This window comes from Leptodactylus fuscus, chromosome 1 (assembly GCF_031893055.1).
Source record: "Leptodactylus fuscus isolate aLepFus1 chromosome 1, aLepFus1.hap2, whole genome shotgun sequence".
Classification (NCBI taxonomy): Eukaryota; Metazoa; Chordata; class Amphibia; order Anura; family Leptodactylidae; genus Leptodactylus; species Leptodactylus fuscus.
Genome location: NC_134265.1, coordinates 91,661,766 through 91,682,195, shown reverse-complemented (window position 1 = coordinate 91,682,195; position 20,430 = coordinate 91,661,766). Strand labels below are relative to the sequence as shown.

At 40.3% G+C, this 20,430-nt stretch overlaps 1 protein-coding gene across 1 annotated transcript in view; it reads right to left on the bottom strand.

The window, feature by feature from the left end:
• Nucleotides 1-20,430, bottom strand: part of SH2B3 (SH2B adaptor protein 3) — a 135,952-nt gene that overhangs the window by 90,437 nt on the left and 25,085 nt on the right. Inside the window, exon 2 of the mRNA XM_075273517.1 lies at nt 14,270-15,070. Coding sequence (XP_075129618.1) covers nt 14,270-15,043 — 774 coding nt within the window. The 5' untranslated portion in view covers nt 15,044-15,070. The remainder of the gene's footprint in view (nt 1-14,269; nt 15,071-20,430) is intronic.

Sequence of the window (20,430 nt, the reverse complement as noted above, 5' to 3'; positions counted from 1 at the left end):
TTACTGCCCATCCACATGCATAGTAAACGTATTATTATACATAAATTATTATACATAAATAGTTATGGATTATGAGACAATCACCTTATAATGATATATTCACTGTGCACTGCCCCTGCCTTCTTCTCAATAAAAGGGTTTACATTGGTCTGATGGGGCAATACCTTTTCTTGGAAATGTGAGGACACTTTTTTTTTTTTTTTTTTTTTTTAATTTCTGCATTTTGGGCAGGTGTTTTAGTACGGTACATCAGTTTCTACTGTGTAATGGCAGAGTGATGTGGGGGACCACTTGGCTCAGGGGCATATCAGGTGTATCACCTGTTCACCTACTGGACAGCCCGAGCCTAGATCGGTTGACACTGCTTCTTTTTGGGCTTTTCTGCTTCAAATACAACCACTAACTGAAAGAAACATCCTGCCTTACCTTGAGGCAGAAAAAACACTCCAAGCCCTATTGAAATCAATGGGATAACTCAAAAACGCTTTAACTGCTTAAAAAAAAACCTGAGCTGCTCTTTTAAGCTTTTTTGTCAGCTTGGCAAGAGAAGCATTGTGAGCCCTGCCTAATGTCTGGAACTATGCCACGGATCACTTTATATCTGCAATTTAAAGGGGTTGTCTAGTTTCAGTAAGTGTTGTTACTTTACTGAAACTATATACTTTCTAAATCAATTCCTTATGGTTTTCTAGATCTCTGCTTCTTCATTGTTTTCTTCTAGTAGATAAAAATCAGTCCATGGTCATGTGATGGATGCACTCTGATTACTGTGCTTTGTGCTGTGCTCAGGGCCGCTTTAACCATAGGGCCAATGGTGTACTTGCACCAGGCCCTATGGTAGCGGGGGGCCCTCTTTGTACAGTGGAACAGTCCTACATTTGCTGTCCCACAGTCCAAGGCAGTGGATTTGGGCTACCCCAACTCTCCAACCAGAGGACGCCAATGAGTTGAAGACACTGATGAAGTCCGCTCCCTGTTTCACCACCTAGGCACTGTCTTTGCTCTAGGTGTCTTGGGAGTAGGTGGCGCAATGTAGTGATATCACTAATATCGCACCTGTTACTCCTTAAAGACTCCTCCTGGACCAGAGAGGAGTGAACAGGGGAGCAGGGAAAGGTGAGAATTAAAGAGGACCTTTCACCACCTGGGGTACATGCGGTGTAATACACTGCTAGAAAGCCGACAGTGCGCTGAATTCAGCGCACTATCAGCTTTTACGTTCTGTGGCCCAGTTGAAGAGCTATTGGTGCCGGTGCCGTATCTCTTCACTGCCGGAACGCCCTTCCTCACAGCAGCGTCTATAGCGCTGTACTGTGAGAGGGGGCATTGCTTACCCAGCGATGAAGCTGAGCGGTGAGGAATGTCCCCACCCCGTAGTCATCTATGGACAAGTACTATCAGGAGGGGAGGGAGACGTTCCTCTCCGCTCTCACAGTACAGCGCTATAGATGCTGCTATGAGGAAGGGCATTCCTGACTGACTGTCAGAAATGCTCTTCTGACAGTAAAGGGGTGGGGTGGAGACATAATACCTGGGGGAGGCAACCTGAGGGGGACATGTCAGTGTTTAGGGACATGAAACTGTGGGGGCAACCTGGGGTTAGGATATAATACCGGGGGGGGGGGGGGGGGACGACACTAAAGGGGCAACCCGGGGAGTGGGAGGACATGATATTGCGGGGACAAACTGTGGGGGCATCAGACATGGGGGAAAATTGGGGGGTGGGGTGATACGGTGGGGGCATCCAGAGGAGGGGCATGAATTTATGGGGACAACCTGGAGGGGGTCATGAATCTGTTGAGGGGCAACCTGGAGGGGGACATTATAAAGGGCATATTATATGGGGCCACTAGGGAGCCATTATACTGTGTGAGAGCCACTAAGGGGCATTATACTATGGGGGGGCCATTGAAGGAGTATTATTATTTGTGCAGGTCAGGTATTTCTAGGTGGTAGTGACAGGAGGGCAATATACAGTATGAAATCTTTGCACAGAGCCCACTAATGTGTTAAAATGGCTCTGACTGTGCTGCACATGTGTGTCCATCACAAGACCATGGACTGATTTTTATCCACTAGATGTAAACAATGAAACACAGTAAGCAGAAATCTAGAAAACCATGATGAATTGATATACAAAGTATAAAAAATATAGCATTTATTTTCTACAACTGGAGAACTCCTTTAATAGCCAGTTGCTATCAAACACAGTGTATTTGTCTTTGTCATGTGTAGTATTATAATGTAATCGTTCCGAATTAGACACTGATCACCAGACTCTGGCTTTCCACCTTTTGCAAAAGCGCAACAGCATGTAACTCTGCCCCAGCTACCGCTTTATATGATAGTGAGCAGTGGGTTAATAAAGCAGTCTCTGTGGAGGATCACAGTATTAATATATCTGATTATTATTAATGCAGTAATGTACTTGCATATGAAAATATTAAATTAAACAAAAACTTATAGCCAATAGTATCAAGGGATTTGTGCATAAACTACAATGAAGGAAGTTTGCCTTTGAATTAGTGAAGCGGGCAGATTGGGTGTATGAAATAGATCTTATCTGCTGCTAGAATATAGGCTGGAGCAGAGAACTGCACTGGAAATGACATGTAATGGCTTGGTTAGGCACATAACGTACGTACACACAGACTGTTTCTCAGGAAGGAAGTAGACTTGTGCTTTTCCAACAAAGATAAACAGTCTGACTGTGCCTAACCTTGTACTGTATTAGAACAACAAAGGTTAGAAAGGCCAGTAGGAAATTGGCACCGATAGTCCTTATAATTCACAACCTGTCTCTTGGCTGGTTATAAGATCTACTGTGGAGTACTTCATGTAAAAACGTAACTTTCCCAATTAGACTTCTAGGCCATGTGACCTAAAACAAAATCACAATCTATTTTATGTCAATTAAAATTAATGAACAATTAATCCCCAATATCCCCGTCGCCTTCATACAACTTCCAGGACACATACCGTTTTCTTCTATACCACAACCATCTAGAATAAAACATTACTGCAGTCCTGGTGCACAACTTGGCAGTAAGATGACTGCACAAACTGACTCGATTTTTTTCTACCTTTTGTGCTGTTGCATCACCAGACGTTTTTTACTCGTAAATTTACAGTGGTGCTGGCAGTGACCAAACTAAACTGACCGATTTAGGCAAGATTAGGGCTGCGGCCCCATGTTGCAGATTTTGCTGCGCTTTTTTTTTTTTTTTTTTTTTTTTTGAGCCAAAGCCATGAATGGCTACATAATGAATGGGAGATATATAGGAAACTCTTATACTTCTACCTTCTGCTCAATCCACTCCCGGCTTTGGTTTCCGCAATGTGGGGCCTCAGCTTAAAAGTCCAAAGGCTCAGAGGTTAAAAGATTTCACACTTGAGCCTTTATTGAAACCTATCAACTGGAGAAGAGGGTCCTTACAAAACCTGGTATTGACCAGTTCCTGCTGTCAGTGTTAGATTGTGTCGGATGGTAATTTCCAATTATCAATTTATTCATACAATTCTAAGAAGAGTAACAGAGAAGTGGTATAAACCACAGCTTCAAGAAATGATGTTCTAACATTATATTATAGGGGAAACAAATATTTACTAAAATAGACATATCACAAGAGGTGACAGCTCCTCTATCAATGCAGCAGAAAATCCCGAAAATATGTAACTCAAAAGTGTAAGGCTGTATACAAAAGGCGACACAGAAATGGGGCCAAACGGTGGCTCAGTGATTAGCACTGCAGCCTTGCAGCGCTGGGTTCTGGTGTTCAAATCCCGCCAAGGGCAAAAAAACATCTGCAAGGAGTTTGTATATTCTCCATGTGTTTGCATATCTTGGGGTCTGACCACTTAGATCCCAGATGATCATGGAAATGAGGGTCCCTGAGTCCACCCTGTGAATGGATCGATAAAATATATATGGGACCACTAACTCCATTCTCTTCTATGGGGCTGACAAATAAATTGCAAGGCACTGTCTCACAGTATGCACTACTGCTTCATTCACAAGACCCATTCTTGTGATTTTGGGCTCTCAATGGTTGGACCCCCAGTGATCAGACATGTGGATAGGTAGTAAATCCTTTTTATGCAGTAAACTTTCAATATCTTACATGCTTCTGAAGAAAAAAAAGGCATTTTTATATAGGGACAATAAGGATGGGAGAGGATAGGATAACGCAAACCATAGCCAAAGGCTTCATCCCTAAAAATATTGATGTGTAACATAGACTGTATAGATGATCCCCAGGTAATTACCAAACCACAGAGTGGCTAGTGGGGGCTGGGGGGTGTAAGTGTTGCACACTCACATGCTAAATTCACACTTGTGTTCGGGTTTCCGTTCTTCAGGTCCACTTGGGAACCCAAAAAACGGAAATCCAATCCGCTTAAAAAGCAGTTACCTGCAGTAACCCCCAGACCCCATAGCTTATAATGGAGTCCACCCAATTTCCATCCGCAAGATGTGAGAAAAAGTGCTGCTAGCAGGACTTTTCTCTCCGCATTTTTCAGGAGGAATGGGGAACGAAATCCCCAAACAGAATCCAGGCGCAGGTGTGAACCTAAGCTTCAAAGAAACTAGAAAGCCAAAGATATGTAAGTGCAGCATATATGTATGCCTCAAAAAATAGTTATCTATTTTAAGTTCCTTATACCATGTCCAACAATGGTTCTACAATCGGAAAACTAAATTATATTTCAGTTGAATCATCTCAGTTATAAATACACAACACAACCCATATACTCCTGAGATGTGGCTTTCATTGGATGAAATAGAGCCAGCATGCTTCTATTCATGTTTCTTGGACCTAAAAAAAAAAGCAATGAAAGTAGCGCCGCCCCCGAACTGTACCGTAGGGTCTTTGGTGAAGACCGTCTTTCGTATATATATGTCCTTGTAATGGGAGGATTGCACAAGAACAGTCGCGCTCTTCTGCAGAGACTGGGGGAGTCCCACGTGCGGACAACTGCAGCAATGTCAGAGTTAGTTCATTGGTGTACTGCTCTTCTATTATCACTGCTGGTTTCCTGAATTCTAAGAAGAGTAGACTCTCTCTGCATGTGCTGCTTTACACAGATCTCTTACTGGGATTTCTGATTAAAGCAGACACAATCTACATGCCACATGCCGCAGAATAAAAATATCTTTATTACATTGGTTTTTCTTATTTAGATTTTGTGAAATAGTTGCTATAATGGGAATTAAATGTAGATCAGTACAAACTGAACCACAATAAAATTTACCAAATTCAGGGTTAAGAACATTCTTATGGTGACTATACACATTACATGGCTGCACAAGTCTCTGCCACCATTCCTTATTAAGTTCTTCTGTGAGGGCAACATGAAACTATGGAGGCAACCTGGGGTGAGGACATGATACCAGGGGGGGCATTACACTATAGGGGCAACCTGGGGGCGGGAGAACATGATTCTGTGAGGCAACCTGAGGGAGTCGTGTCAGTGTTGGGGGACATGATACTGTGGGGGCAACCTGGGGTTAGGACATAACACCTAGACACTATGGGGGCGGGTATGATGTGGATTCTGTGTCAAAATCCGGACCAAATAACTAAGTGTGAACTAGCCCTAAAAGTGACAAGTGAGGGAGGAATTGTTGGTCAATTAGACCGAATATCAAATGGTTAAAAATAAATATTTCAGGTATGTATGATACACGCTCATAACATGACATAGGGTATTATTCTCAAGAAGCATAAACTGCTATGATATTGTGCACAGCAGTATTAGGGACCACTGGAAACTGGTAGACATTCAGGGCTAGTTCACATGGGGACAAGGAGGAGGATTTTGACAGCAGATTTCGCCTCAAAATCCGCCTCCATAGAATGGTGGTCTATGTAGAGGACTAGCTTTTTTTTTCTGCTAGTGTTTTTTTCCGCTAGGGGAAAAAAGAAGCGACGTGACTTTTCTTCAGGTGTTTTCCTCCTGAAGAAAGCAATAGAAGTGAAAGGAAACGCGCATTTTTTTCCGCACGGATTTTTGCATAAAAACGCGTGGAACAAAAATGCGGCATGTTTTTTGCGGCCCATTCACTTTACTGGAGGGGAAAACCGTCTGACATTTTTGGAAGCGGTTTTTTAAAAAAAACTGCTCCACAAAAAGTGCGGCAAGGTCCAAAAAACGCTTCCTAATTAGGAAGCGTTTTTTCTCAGGACCAAAATAAGCCACACGGAATTTACGTGTGAACTAGCCCTTATAATGTAAGTGGTGATTAAATGGTCCAACTGTCATCAAAGAGGGAGATTTATAAGGTGATGGTACTCAAATCTATGTATGCTTCACCCCCACAAGAAACTCCCACTACAACGATATTCACTACAAACGGAGTGTGCTGATAAAGACCCCCTTATATGATGCTATATAGGGAATGGAGCGATATTGTTAGTATTTGCCCCACCCTATTCACCACCACGTTATTCACTGAATACTAGTCAAGATAAAGGGTGTATATAGAGTGGATCCTAGCCACAACAGACTGACAAAGGTTCCCCCTGAGCACCCCAAACTCTCAACACTTTTCTAACTTATTCATTAAGGGAACAATGTCCTAGCTAAACACTAATATAATGGACACTTGCGCAATTCCTGGCCCCTTTTGGCCAGTACTTGGATAATAGCCGGATCATACACAGAGAATGGAGCAGGAAGCAGACAGCTCTGATCTCTGTTTTTCATCTTGATACTGTGGAGTCATACAGATATGTACATTAGTATTAATATTATTTATATAGCACCATTAATTCCATTTTGCTGTACACTTGTGAAGGGGCTTAAGTATATAGTGTAAGTACAACAAGAAGAACAGTAAATACACAAGTAACTAGGAAGATGAAATCCTGGCAGGTTTACAATCTATGATACAATGATAAGATATAACCACCTAGTAGTAGTGGTAGGCTATGTACAAACTGTGTGTAATCTATCCATTATTATTTGTGTCTGTGTTGTTGTTTTTTTTTTTTATTTTCTTAAGGTCTTGCCTTTCAAAAACAGACAAAATACTGCTGTGTAAAAGTGGCCTTTGTGTCATTTCCAACATGAAGCTGGAACCTACGTTGTGAAAACGCAGCTGTATTTTACATTACTTGCAAAGTGGATGGGATTTTGGCTACTCCCATCTACACATTGCAAATAAAAACATCTGCATTGGAAAAACACAGCCTGTCAATAATACCTGCGGAAACACTGGCGTTTTCTGTATAGGTGTAATAGAGGCAGAAAATCCACAGAGGAAAACTCTATGAAATTGCAATGAAAAACTCTGACATTTTTTCCACAGCATTTTTTTTGCCTCGCTCTGCTACATTGGGCCTTAGCCTCATACTGAACAAAATCCTCACTCTTATAGATAAAATAAGACTGAGGCTGTGAAGTTTTAGGCTCACACCCAGTATGTCCGGTGTGAAAATCATGAATTTTTTTTTATAAGTGAATATTTATATCATCTTTGGGGGGCTGGCAAGGAAAGTGGTTTATGAGTGCAAAAACCACAACAAGTAATGTGTGTAATTTTAACTTTCTTCTGCTTATTTTACCTGGTATGAACTTGTCCCCATGCATATAACCCACACCCACACTGTTAATTGTCTGCATCTATGTCTTGCTTTATATGACTGTACCCTAGAGAATACAAGCATCTGAAAAGAAGTGTTATCTGCTTCCCCTTCTCTGTTCCTTTCACTGTTTTAGTCACCTGCAGCATGCATAGACAGTCATAGCTGTAACTAATACTCAATCCTGAATGTATACACTGGGGAAGATTTACTAATACTATCTAAGGCCCAGTTCACACCTGCATTCAGGTTTCTGTTCATGGAGTCTGCTTTGAGAACACAACTTATGTGCATTAAAAAGCAGTTACCTAAAGGAAACCCACGGACCCCATAGACTATAATAGTTTTCCCAGGTTACCACTTTAAATGCATATACGTTTCCATTCGGGGGGTCCCCAAGCAGATTCCCCGAACGGAAACCCGAATGCAGATGTGAATAGGGCCTCAGTATTAGAGAATGTAGACTTTGCCTACAGTCACACGGTTGCATTAAATTCACTGTATGTGAATTAAGGATATTTACATGACTGATTTTTTGACAGTCTGTTTCAATGGATTATGAAAAAATAGGACATGTCCCATAATACATTCAATGTACTTAGGTTACCACTAAAAAATGCAGTGTTGCTTCTTAAGCCATGCACTTTCCCAGAAAGTTTGTGCCTTTTTTATAAGCCTGATACTGGAGTATGTATCGGGCTGCGCTAGAAACTGATGTGACACGCTACGTCCATATATGAAAGTCAAGTACATACATGGCCGATTGCCCCTCATATGACAACTGGCAAACAAAACAATGGGTGAGACACACTTTGTGTATTTGTGTGCTCTGTATGGTTTTCTGGATATTTGCCACCTTATTTATAGAACTTTTCTAGTCTTGGGACTTGGTTTTTGGTTACTATGCTGAGATACTAGAACAGCGTTGGGTGCGAAGTTGGTGCATGTTGTGTTCTCTACATTATATTTTAATTGTGGCGTACTTACCTAGTAGTACATTTTTCTTGGGGTGTTTTCAGTTTCCATTTCATGATATATGTTTTTATTTTATTGTATTATTACGTAAGGAGGTATTTTTTCATTATATCTGTGTACTATGTGATTTTTGGAGGGCTTTATAGAGTAACAGCCTAACATTGCTGTTTCAGTAAATAACTGTCTTCCCAAGGAGAAGATATATAACACAGGATAGGAATAATGCGGAAGAAAAGACTGGAAAAACAAGTATTTCATGGGGAAATCTTCAAGCATTCCCTAAATCAGAAGAGGTAAAACCTTCTTATTGTGATGTTACCAATTTACTATACAACTTTTCTTTATTTTTTAATGAATGCAAACATTTTTAAAAAAATCTATTTTTTTTCTACGCAAACGTGTATGAATGATGATATATGTTTATTGAAAAACTGATCTGCCTTCTTGATTTTTCTAGTCATTGTGGAATTTTGTGATTAGAAAGTTGTTCACACTGAACCACAGATCTGATTCCCACAGACTACACCACAGATCATGGCCGAGAACGAACTGTGATTTCTCCAGACCTTTACCAATGTACAGCCTGCTTTAGTCTATGTGCACACTGGTTTCTGAACTTTTGTCTTATAGGATCCGTGACAAATGCATTATGATCTGCTTGAAGGATCTTTTCCTCCCCTCCATTGATTTAGATTAGTCCATTATGTGTGTTTTCTTAATGACCAGAATAGCACCACATTCTACACTATTCTGAGTTGTGGAAATAATTGACACCCAATGTATTAAATTAAGGCAAATGCATCAAATCTGCACGTGTGAATATATCCTACAGTGTGTGTGGGGCTGTGCTATTTCCAGCACTATCATAGGGCCCCTTAGGGTAAGTTCATACAAAGATTTTTGGCCAGGATTTTGAGGCCATATCGGCCTCAAAATCCTGACCAAAAAGACGGCTCCCATTGAAATCAATAGGAGTCGCTTAGGTCTTTTTCCCAGGAGCGTTTCTTCCGGCTCCCGGAAAAAAAGAAGCGAGATGCTCATTCTTCAGGCCGTTTCACTTCGCGATTCGGCCTGAAGACACTCCCTCCTCCTGACTAGGCCCATTAATTGGGCCTAATCCGGAGTGGAGTGTGTGGCTGGATGCCGATGCAGTGCACTGGCTTTCAGTCGCAACTACACGGCTTTTGGTCCAGAACCTGAGGCAGCCTCCACCTCAGGTTCCAGACCAAAAAAACTCCGTATGAACTTAACCTAAAATTGACTCAGACCCTTATTGTGTCCTGGTGACCTATGACAAGATTATCTAGTGAAGTGCCAGAAAACGCCTTTAGGGTCAGAGCACACAGAGTTCTTTGGCGCTGATTTTGACGCTGAATCCGCCTCAAAATCAGGCTCCAAAAAAAGCCTCCCAATGAAAATCAGCCTTCAAAAAAAGCCTCCCAATAGAGGTTTTATAAGTTATAGCATAGCACATAAGTTATAGTATATAGCACATAAAACGCTGACTCTTTAGATATGTTGAGAAACATTGAGCACCTTTTTGGCCTTCTCTTTCGTGTATGAAAAGAGGATGTATATGATGTTTCCCAAGCCAACTAAATTCATATTTCATTTCACATTATGACTTCTACAGATAGTGATAAAGATAGAGACAACAGCCAAAGGAAGTAAAACACGAGTATGAAGAAGTGCAACTGTTAAGGGAATTTTAAGCAAGATGATATTATGAAATGTAAACATTTCTATAGAAAGTGGGAGAGGATGTTGTGACTTCCTCTATAAATCTCTAAGGACATGGCACTAGTTGACTCTGTACTGCTAAACATAGCTAAAGCAGATCTGTTATGTCTTCAGTCTGTTTTAGTAAATCTACTTGTATTTCTTGTGAAATAACAATTCTGAAGCATTTTTCTTAGAACCCTTCTGTTACTCCTGCTAGAAATGTATGAATAAGCTGACTAGATGGGCTGTCTCCCTACGTATTCTGGCCTGTACATTCAGTGCTGACTGTGTAGAGTCGCACCTCTTACATAAGAACAAGGGTCAGGCCCAGTTGTCAATGTATTGATAATTACTTACAATGGTACAATGCAGTATTCAGCTATAAGAAAATATGAGCAATACCAACTCACAGAGAGATAAAGCATCTACTAAAATAGTGTAAGTGTAATAGGCCGAATATATATGACTATGTATAGCCAGCTTTCACATTCTATAGAAAACATAAGCAAGAGTATGCAGTTAAGACATAAACCACATGCAACCCACAAAATTAGTCTTGGTATATTAAATCTTAAAAGAGATTTAAGGCCCCATTCCCACGGAGTAACGCGCCGCTCATTTAGACACGTAAACACGTGTCAGAGCGAGGTGCTTCAAAACAATTACCATTGACTGCAATGGGTGCTGTCTTAAACGCGCTACACATTGGAATCAATGGGAGGCTTTATAACCCATCTATTTCAATGTGTAGTGCGCGTGAGCCGGCACCCATTGAAGTCAATGGGATCTGTTTTGAAGCGCCTCGCTCTGTACGTGTTTACGTGTCTAAATGAGCGGCGCGTTGCTTCGTGAGAACAGGGCCTAAGGGGGTTTCATGCATGTCCTACTCTACCAAATGTAGCATGAATGGCTACTATGTAAGTTAATATCTTCCTCCACAATGAATCATAGGTCATGACTTTTTACCTCAACAGGGGTATTTGTCTCCAGACTGGTGTGTGGCTGTGCATATCAGTATCCGTGGATAGCTAATAAACATGTTACATGTGGATTACATTCACGAGATTGTAGGGATATAATGTACTGTAAAAACACATAGAAGGATCACTGTATGTAATATGGCTCCAGTCCCAGTTGACTCAATCATACATATCGGCTCTTGTGATCACTGAATAAGTGGTCCTTTCTTAAAACATGTCTTTATCATAACTTTCATTTTCATTTCACACCCAAAAATAAGTGCAATGTATTAACTGTCATCATAGGAAAGTAACAAGACTACAAAAGTCATTAATACCGTATGTAAGTAAAACTTCCCCCAACTGTCCTTAAGTTTGCCAAAGTAAATACATTCCCTTCCTGTGCATTTCATGTGAAGGTAAATATATGCAAAACAAGGACAAACCATCATAAACGTTACTCAGGCATAAAATTTCCATACAAACTGCTGTTTCTTAACTGTTTTGACAGATTTTGCTCAGTCAGTCATATAGTTAGTTGAAAACATACAAATACTATCCTCTATAAACATTGTGTAAAAACACCGTCATATACAGCCTTACAAAGGTAAAAGAAAGCAACACACAGCAAACAAGAAAAAGCTAACAAAACATAAAACAAAGAAACTACAGAAAGAAGAAAGGAAAAAAAAAGAAAAAAGAGTCATACAAGATTACCTCCCCTTGCCCCCTACTATAATTTTATTGTAATCTATATACTGTAAAAACAACAAAAAGCATCACTGACCAAATTTTCTATCTTTGGTAGTAGAAGATTCTTATAATCTGGTTGTCCTTAAATAGCCAGTGATCTAGCCTTACCTACCCTATCCTTAAAATAGATCATAAGATAAAGATTGGGGGTTCGATACGCAGGACTCCCCATGGATCAACTGTTTGAAGAGTCCAGAGCGTTTAGGTGAGTGCTGCAGCATCTTCACTACTTGCCAAGCCCCTGAGAGAGCCCCTGAGATCTTCCTCCCCATCTTGCATGTACTTCAGTTTACCTGAGCATTAATCACCTCTTTGTATATCAATGATACTCTTCTAGCATAAGTTACATTTCCTCTTAAATAAGAATACATTTTGAGAATTGTATCTATTAAAATACTGTATATTTATTGATTACACTTCACATTGGTACATATGATATATAAATTCATGGCTTCATAGGAAATTTACCTTTGAGGCCCTCATTAGGTACTAGACTTCATGTAATAGAGATATCATCGAAAGAAGCTATTCCCTTTGGTATCCATATTCCCAGCACAGGGAATGAAATCTTAAAGTCTAATAACTGAATAAATAACCCAATTTACAATATAGTATAGCAGGACAAATATTTTCTAATTGCATTGCTAGTTGTGTGTTATTGTGTCTATTGCCAACCCACCACAACTTCCCCTGCTCGCTGGAGATTTCATCGGGTGGGTGATACTCTACCAGCTATGATACTCCATCATATCAACACTTCATATAGAAGTTGACCAAATGGGACAAACATCTTAAAAACATTTCTGAATTATCCACAGGTATACCCCAAGCCAAATATGCATGTGTGACTGCTTTCAGGCCCCTGAGAAGTGAATGGAGGGAAATATGGTATCTGCATTTATCCTGCAGATATGTCATAAGTGTCTGAGATGGAAAAACCCTCCAGCATAGAAAATACCGATAATATAACCATGTTAATTCATTTTGAGTTCTTTGATGTGCCATTTCTCTTATATTCCTTCTTCATGAACACATTGACAACTGGGTGTTGGACCATCCCCTCTGTCCTTAATATCCTACACAGTCTGATAATGTCAGCACTGACTGGACAGTATGAGAGTATGGCCACACCACCTCCAGGTAATACCTAATTGTCAATGTATTCAGACATTTGTAGGAAATGTAACAGAGGAAATTTACAACACAGACGTCTAAACAAAGATGAATCTAGAATTATCAAATTATAGGGAATACAATGCTAAGATACATATCAGGAACACTGATAGGCTCCCATTAAGGTAAGACAATATAGATGCTAGGTGAATTCGGACAATCCAACCATCTAACAATTTTTACAGACGGTGTTTGATTTTCTAGAAGGCAGTAGCAATGGCTCTGAATTACACTGCAGGAATCAAAGCAACCAAGAACACAATACCCACAAAATAATTGGGCATTTCATATCTAAAAGTCACATCAAACATATAAAAAATTGATGGATATAGCAACAGTGATCTAAAGTCTCTGCGTACCTTGAAAACCAGATAATTGAGACCAGTGTACATGAAATCACAACAAATATCTAATAAAATCTTCCAATAAATCATAATTTAAATAAAGTAATATAAAACGTTTCTAGAAAATAGCGAGTATTTACATTCACAGATATAGCATACCTAACTGAACTATTAGAACCACTCTACCCCCCTTAAAGAAATGCCATCACTTAACTTTGACTCTACCCAAATACTAGCCCTCACTAAACTTAGAACCAGACTTCACCCAACTGCAAAAAATTGCTTAATATTTCCAACCTGACTTAAAGGAGTTTTATCATTAAAGACCCCCATGCCTTCTACATGTGAATGAAGCTCAAGCGTGTCCCATGGACAGCACTCTATTCACTACTATGGGGTTTCTGGGCTTCCTGTGGATAGGAGGTTTTAGCGATAAAACCCTTTTAACAACAAACTGGCTAAAAGTATAAAAATTTCCAAAAAGTTGCAACATTTTTATATGACCTTTGTTTATACGAAATAGGTTCCTACAGTAACAGTTGTAGTCATGTAATCAACAGGCCACAAAAGCAATATTTCTGATCTGATAAGTTTTTTGAGATATGAATATATTTTGCCTCACTTTTAAATTAAACAAAAATTTGTAACCAACATAAAAGATTTCCATTATCCCTTCAAATATTTCTTTTTTCTACCGCAGCAAAGAAATGATTTTGCCACATGAGCATAGTTATTTTATAAAGAAGCTTCCACTTACCTTGGGTGGATCAAATAATTCTAATAGGTATTCCTCATTTTCCAAAGGGCTTGCTTTCCGTAAAACCAACCGACACCTCTGCCATAGAGTCCCGCTGTCCATACTTGTCTCATCTACCATGCTGTAGTTCATATGTCCTTCCTTTCGGATTTCAACAACTGGCTCCCTTTTTAAACTCCATTGTAAAATCCTTTTATGCCAGGTAGGTGACTGTGCCAAATCTGCGTCAATGTCCCTGGCTTCCGAGGAGTCTGCAGATTTTCTTCGGAATATATTTCGAATACTCCTTCTGATATCACTGAAAGAGAATCGAATGAATTGTCTTGGGGGTGGGGGAGCGATGTTGCCTTGAAGCTCCTCAGAGCTCCATGCTTTAGGCACTTCTTGGACAGTTGAGTCATTAGCTGTCTGCTCATTGTGTTCATGGCGAGCTGTCAAGTCCACCTCCACTTTTGCTGCAACCGTACTAGGAGGTTCCTCTGATGTCCTGCCACCTGTCTCTCTATAATCTTTTACTCTACTGAAGGGAAAGAATCTGTATTGGTCCATGCCCCAACTTTCCCTCACCTCGTTCCTGAAATATTGTTGGAAAAGATCCGTGAACTGCATGGAGAAGTTCTCTGCGGCCAGGATGTCATGGTGTGGATTCTGGTTAGCAAACAACCAATACTGCTTTGCCAACTCTCTCGCAGTGGAGATGGCATGAAGCTTACAGAACTCATTCCAGCCCTGAGGGACGGAGGAACTTTCAGGTTGAATAGTGTCCCCATTCATTGCAGTGACTGAAGCAGTTGTGGTATGCTACGAAAGCAGAAAAAGGAAACATTAAATGAGGGGCTTTCCACTACCAATTCTTGCTTGCTAAGAGGAAGCTATGAAGTGCACACTCGGTTAAAACACTAACATGAAGCTAACAAGCTTGTACCTCTGGATCACAGCTCTGGAGGGATTATTTCAATCAGGTTATAGTTTGACATGAGACCTTGTCATCCAGAAAAAGGTAAAAACTTGAAAGCAAGAACATAGTCTATGACAGAAAGTAATTCACTCACCTTAAATTATAAGATAGCGTGGCAAGTAAAGCTACATTAATATATACAAATATATATATAATAGGGTATGTTCACACTGCTTCAGAGCCAGAGGAGCAGAAGAACTGAAAGAGGAATTTGGGGTGGAAGTCTGTCTCAAATTCCTCTTCCATTTCCACCATGTGAATGTACCCTAACTCGATAAATGCATTCTTGAGTTCTAGTATGAGAAATGCCACTCCTCCAGAAAGTGTATAACATTCACACATGCTATTACTCCTTTGTGCAATAGCACCTTTATTTTTCAGCCTGTGAAATATCATACAGTACAAATAAGTATTCATATAACAAAAAGGCATAGTGTAAAAGTTACATGTGAGAGGGTCTAGGGTCCTTTCTCCAGTGGAGAGGAAGATGCACAAGGGGACCTTTCACCACCTCCGCCATATCTAGTTCTTGGCATCTATTAATAGATGTTGCTCCACTAATTCTGTCGCAGTTGGATTTTTTTGGCAGGCAAGAGGAGAAAGGGGTGTGATTCAGAGCTCCAATGAAAGGTGGGTAGTGCCAAGGATCATACCCATTGTCTGCTCCTGACCGTACAGAGCCTCAATAGCATAAGAGGCACCAAAACTAAGAACATCAGTTGCTCAGTATTAGAAGAAGCTGTTCTGGAACCAGTAGAGCAGCAGCTATGAAATCATGCAAAGAGCTGGACTTGGCAGAGGTGGTGAAAGATCTTTTTTAAAGGACTGTAATTTATACAAACTCCAAATGCTCTCACTTGAAGGCATCAATAACCCCCATTCAGTTCAATTAACACTGTATGTGTGGCCGCCCCACTACTGGGAACAGAAAACAGGATCTTCCTACTCTCAAGTTTAGCAAAGGCTCAAACAATAAGACTGAACAATTTATTGTCAAAAGTCAACCCACTAAACATAGAAAATTCACAAAAAATAAACAATATCGGAGCAAATCCTCACTTAATCTCCTCCTTTCCGTTTATGCTATTTTAGCATGTTGCAATTAAAGCTGAATTATTTAAAGCTGTCTCCTATCTGTGTCCCAAGAGATCAGCCATGTTCTCTTGTCCTCACTACCCTGGGCCTGGATGTAGCATAAGCCTCCCTTTTCAGCCCTGTCTGCAGTATGTAACATGAATGTACAGTGTACACCAAAATAAAAACCAATAATGATCTGTTTCAATCAAGTTTTAATTTTAACCTATTTAGGAACAAACATTTTTTTTTATTCATTACCATTGCATTCCAAGACCCATAACTTGAAAAAAAAAATTTCACTGATATAGTAGCATGAGCAGTTGATTTTTGTAGGGCAAGTTGTATTTTTAAATGGCCCCACTTTAGGGTATAAAAAACTTATTGATTAAAGAGAGTCTACAACCTCCAACAAATATATTAAACTGTGAACACCATATTACAGAGCACACTACTGTTATAAATAAGACATTTTTTTTTATATGTCAGTTTTCTAGATTTGGAGAAAAACAAGTTAAAAGTTTTATGCAAATGAGGCAGTTGGTGCACTAGCAGAGGGCTGAAAGCTCCCTGTAGCACTGTACTTGCCTCCTCCATTCCTTGTAGTAGGAGTTGATCTTCCCACTTCCTACCCATAATACCTAGCAACAACAGCAGTACTCCCAGAGCTGAAGACCCACCCACAGTGCATCCACTGCCTCATTTGCATAAAACTTCAATATTGTTTTCAAAATCAACATAAGTGACAAATATGACACAAGTAAATTGTATATCACTGGAATGTGCTCTGTAATGAAGTAGTGGCAATTGAATATGCTTGATGGAGGTGAGGAGGTTATCCATGCCAGTTGGAGGATGGGAAAAAAAACACGGCAAGTCCACCATTTTTTTTTTGGTGACTTCAAATTTGTTCCATTTATCTTGCAGTGTAGTTAACATTTTACCTTTACATTTTTTTTTTTTTTTTGTGTTACTGCCTTTTAATAGCCATCTTTTTTTTCTGTTAGAAGAGATATACTTTCATTGGCACCTGTTACGTTGATGCTCTGCACTTGCTTCTGTACTACTTTTCACGGTAGTCTTAGCCACCTGGTTACCTCTGTGTGTGCTTCTGTTTCTTTAAGAATAAGCGTGCTTACCTGATAAACTTCCTTCTACCAATCCCTGTATTCCTGTGTGTAAAAAGTCTGCTTTGCTTGTTATGTTTCTATCTGATGTTCTGGCCTGTTCCTGACTTACTACTGCAGTTACCAGTCCTGAAAACCTCTCTGTTTTCACTATGTGTTTGTAACTATCTTCTCTGATTTTAGTCTGTATTCACACCATGTGTTCTGCCTGACTCTATAGTCCATTGTTTCATAATCCCTGACCAAACCGGTCAACTGTTACCAGTCCAGGTCCCATTAGAGACTATAATGAGGTCTGTGTGGTTTCCGCATGAGATGTGCAGAGAGAAAAGTGCTGCTTGCAGGACTTTTCTCTCCGCATGTTTTGTACAGAAACCACACGGACCCCATGATAGTCTATGGGTCCGTGGGTTTCCCAAGTAACCACTTTTTAATGCATATAGGTTTCTGTTTGAGGGGTCCCCAAGCGGACTTCCCTAACGGAGACCCGAACGCAGATGCAAATAGGGTCTTAAATGTGGACCTAAGTTAAACTGACTGGATGTTGCCCATACAGTACCATTTTGGCATACATGGGACTTATCAGGAGTTGATGAAAAGTATCTACTTTGTCGTTTTTTGAGTTGTTTTGTATGCATTTTATATGGTGTTAACCACATCATTTAAATGTTATCTTTTAAAAACAAGTTAACCTTATTCTTTGGGTTATTACATTTGTAATGATACCATATATACGTGCATTTTTATTTTAACACTTTTACAAAATAAAACAACTAATATGAAGGAATTTTCAGCAGATTTTCAGGTGGATTCTGAAATTTCCCCAAGGTGGGACTATTAAAGGATTATCTTATCTTATCTCTTATCTCAAAGTCAGCTCCGAATTCCAGTTGGAATCCACCTTCCATTGTTTTCAAAGGTAGGCAGGGACAAATACTTCTTTTTTCAGGATGTTATAAAAAGAAATATTCTGTTCGATCTTACAACGTATTCTGCCCAAAAGTTTCCAAGGCTAATTGCCAAGCAAACCTGTGATAGATATTGATAAGGATCAATATCTACCAATGGACACATTTTTCGTTTGTGCTTTTAGATCCATTCTTGACTTTAGTGCAAAAACATAGCAATAACAATTTGTGTAAATCCAGAATAAAATGGTGCTCCAGCCTCAAAAAGTAACTGGGAGCCACTGGCCATGCAGATCTAATGACCTGGACTGCCAGCATTATATCCCTTGCATTTGTCTTCATGCCTTGGATAACACTGTGCCTAGGACATATGTTCAGAGCACACTATTAAAGAGTGCTGCTGAATGTATGGGCTAGATGTATGCAACCATCTACATGTCCAGGTGCATATATCTCCTCTTGGTTCAGTTGTAGAGATTAGATCAACCCGCAGTACAGCTTGTAATTGCAGTTGTGATGATTGTGATCAATGACACAAATGACAACTCTTTTCAATACGGTTACAACATACATACATTTGGATAACATGTATGGGCTTGTTGGCATATATGCCTGAGAAACAACTGAAGTATAGTGAGAACACAGTCTTAGTTAAAGACTAATTTCTGTTTTAGCACTATAGGAATATACAAGATGCCTCCTAACAGAAAACACGTGTCACACAAGAAATGAAAAACACAAAATTATTAGATTTATGCCCAATATATACAACATGTATGAGACAATTTCATCAATATTGCATCAACCAGAGCAAATGGGCGTTAGTTTGATGGTAACTTTTAAAGAGGACCTTTCACCAGATTGGGCACAGGCAGTTCTATATACTGCTGGAAAGCCAACAGTGTGCTGAATTCAGCGTACTATCGGCTTTCCCGATCTGTGCCCCGGGTAAAGCGCTATTGGTCCCGGTACTGTAGCGCTTTACAGTCAGAAGGGCGTTTCTGACAGTCTGTCAGGAATGTCCTTCTCCACAGCAGCGCCTATAGCACTGTACAGTGTGAGTGGGGAGGAACGCCCCCTCCCTCTTCTCACAGTGTTCGTCCATAGACGAGTATTATCAGGAGGGGAGGGGGTGTTCCTCCGCGCTCACACAGTACAGCGCGATAGGCGTTGCTGTGGAGAAGGATGTTCCAAACTGACGCCCTTCTGACTGTAAAGCGCTACAGTACCGGGACCGAAGGCGCTTTACCCGGGGTACAGATCGGGAAAGCTGATGCGCTAAAAAGGCTATTCAGGTGCTGCTAATCGTTTGTAGAAAGACCCCCTGTTTTTCTTAATTACCGTGGAAATCAATATGCAAATCAGCTCCACACTGCACGGTGGGCGTTCAGTGCACCCCCTTGCATCATACTTTCTGGACGCCCACCACTGCCTCCAAGCCCTCCTCTGCCTGCTTATTCACTGCCTCCATCGTCGGCGGTTTGTATTGAAATCACACTCGTGCGCAGTAACACATCGTTCCAGCGCCATTTTCCCGTAGAGAACATTGCAAGCTGGTGCTGGAACATGAGCAGCAGAGGTCTTGGAGGTAGCAGTGAGCGTCCAGAAGGTATGACGCAAAGTGTGCACAGAATGCCCACTGTGCACGGTGGAGCTGATTTGCATATCGATTTCCATGGTAATTAACAAAAACGGGGGGTGGGGGTCTTTCTACAAACGATTAGCAGCACCTGAATAGTCTTTTTAAAGGCTATTCAGGCATATCTTTAGCTAAAAACCCGAAAATCTAGTGATAGAGCCCCTTTAATGTATCTTTAATGCAAGCACTGGAAATAAACTGAATGGATAGAATTTACACTATGCTCCGGAGATCATAAGGATGAATAAAAATCACCAAATGCACAGAAAAGTTTCATCAGGATATATTTTGTCACTTTTTCACAATAATTCAAGTAATAAGTCTAGATAATAGTTTAGGAACTAGTCTAAGAGAGATGCCAGATAAAATGTAATTCACAAGAGGAAGTGGAGACTGTAAAAGAGGAGACCACACGGCACAATAGTGGTTATGTTATATGCATTAAATTAGGTATT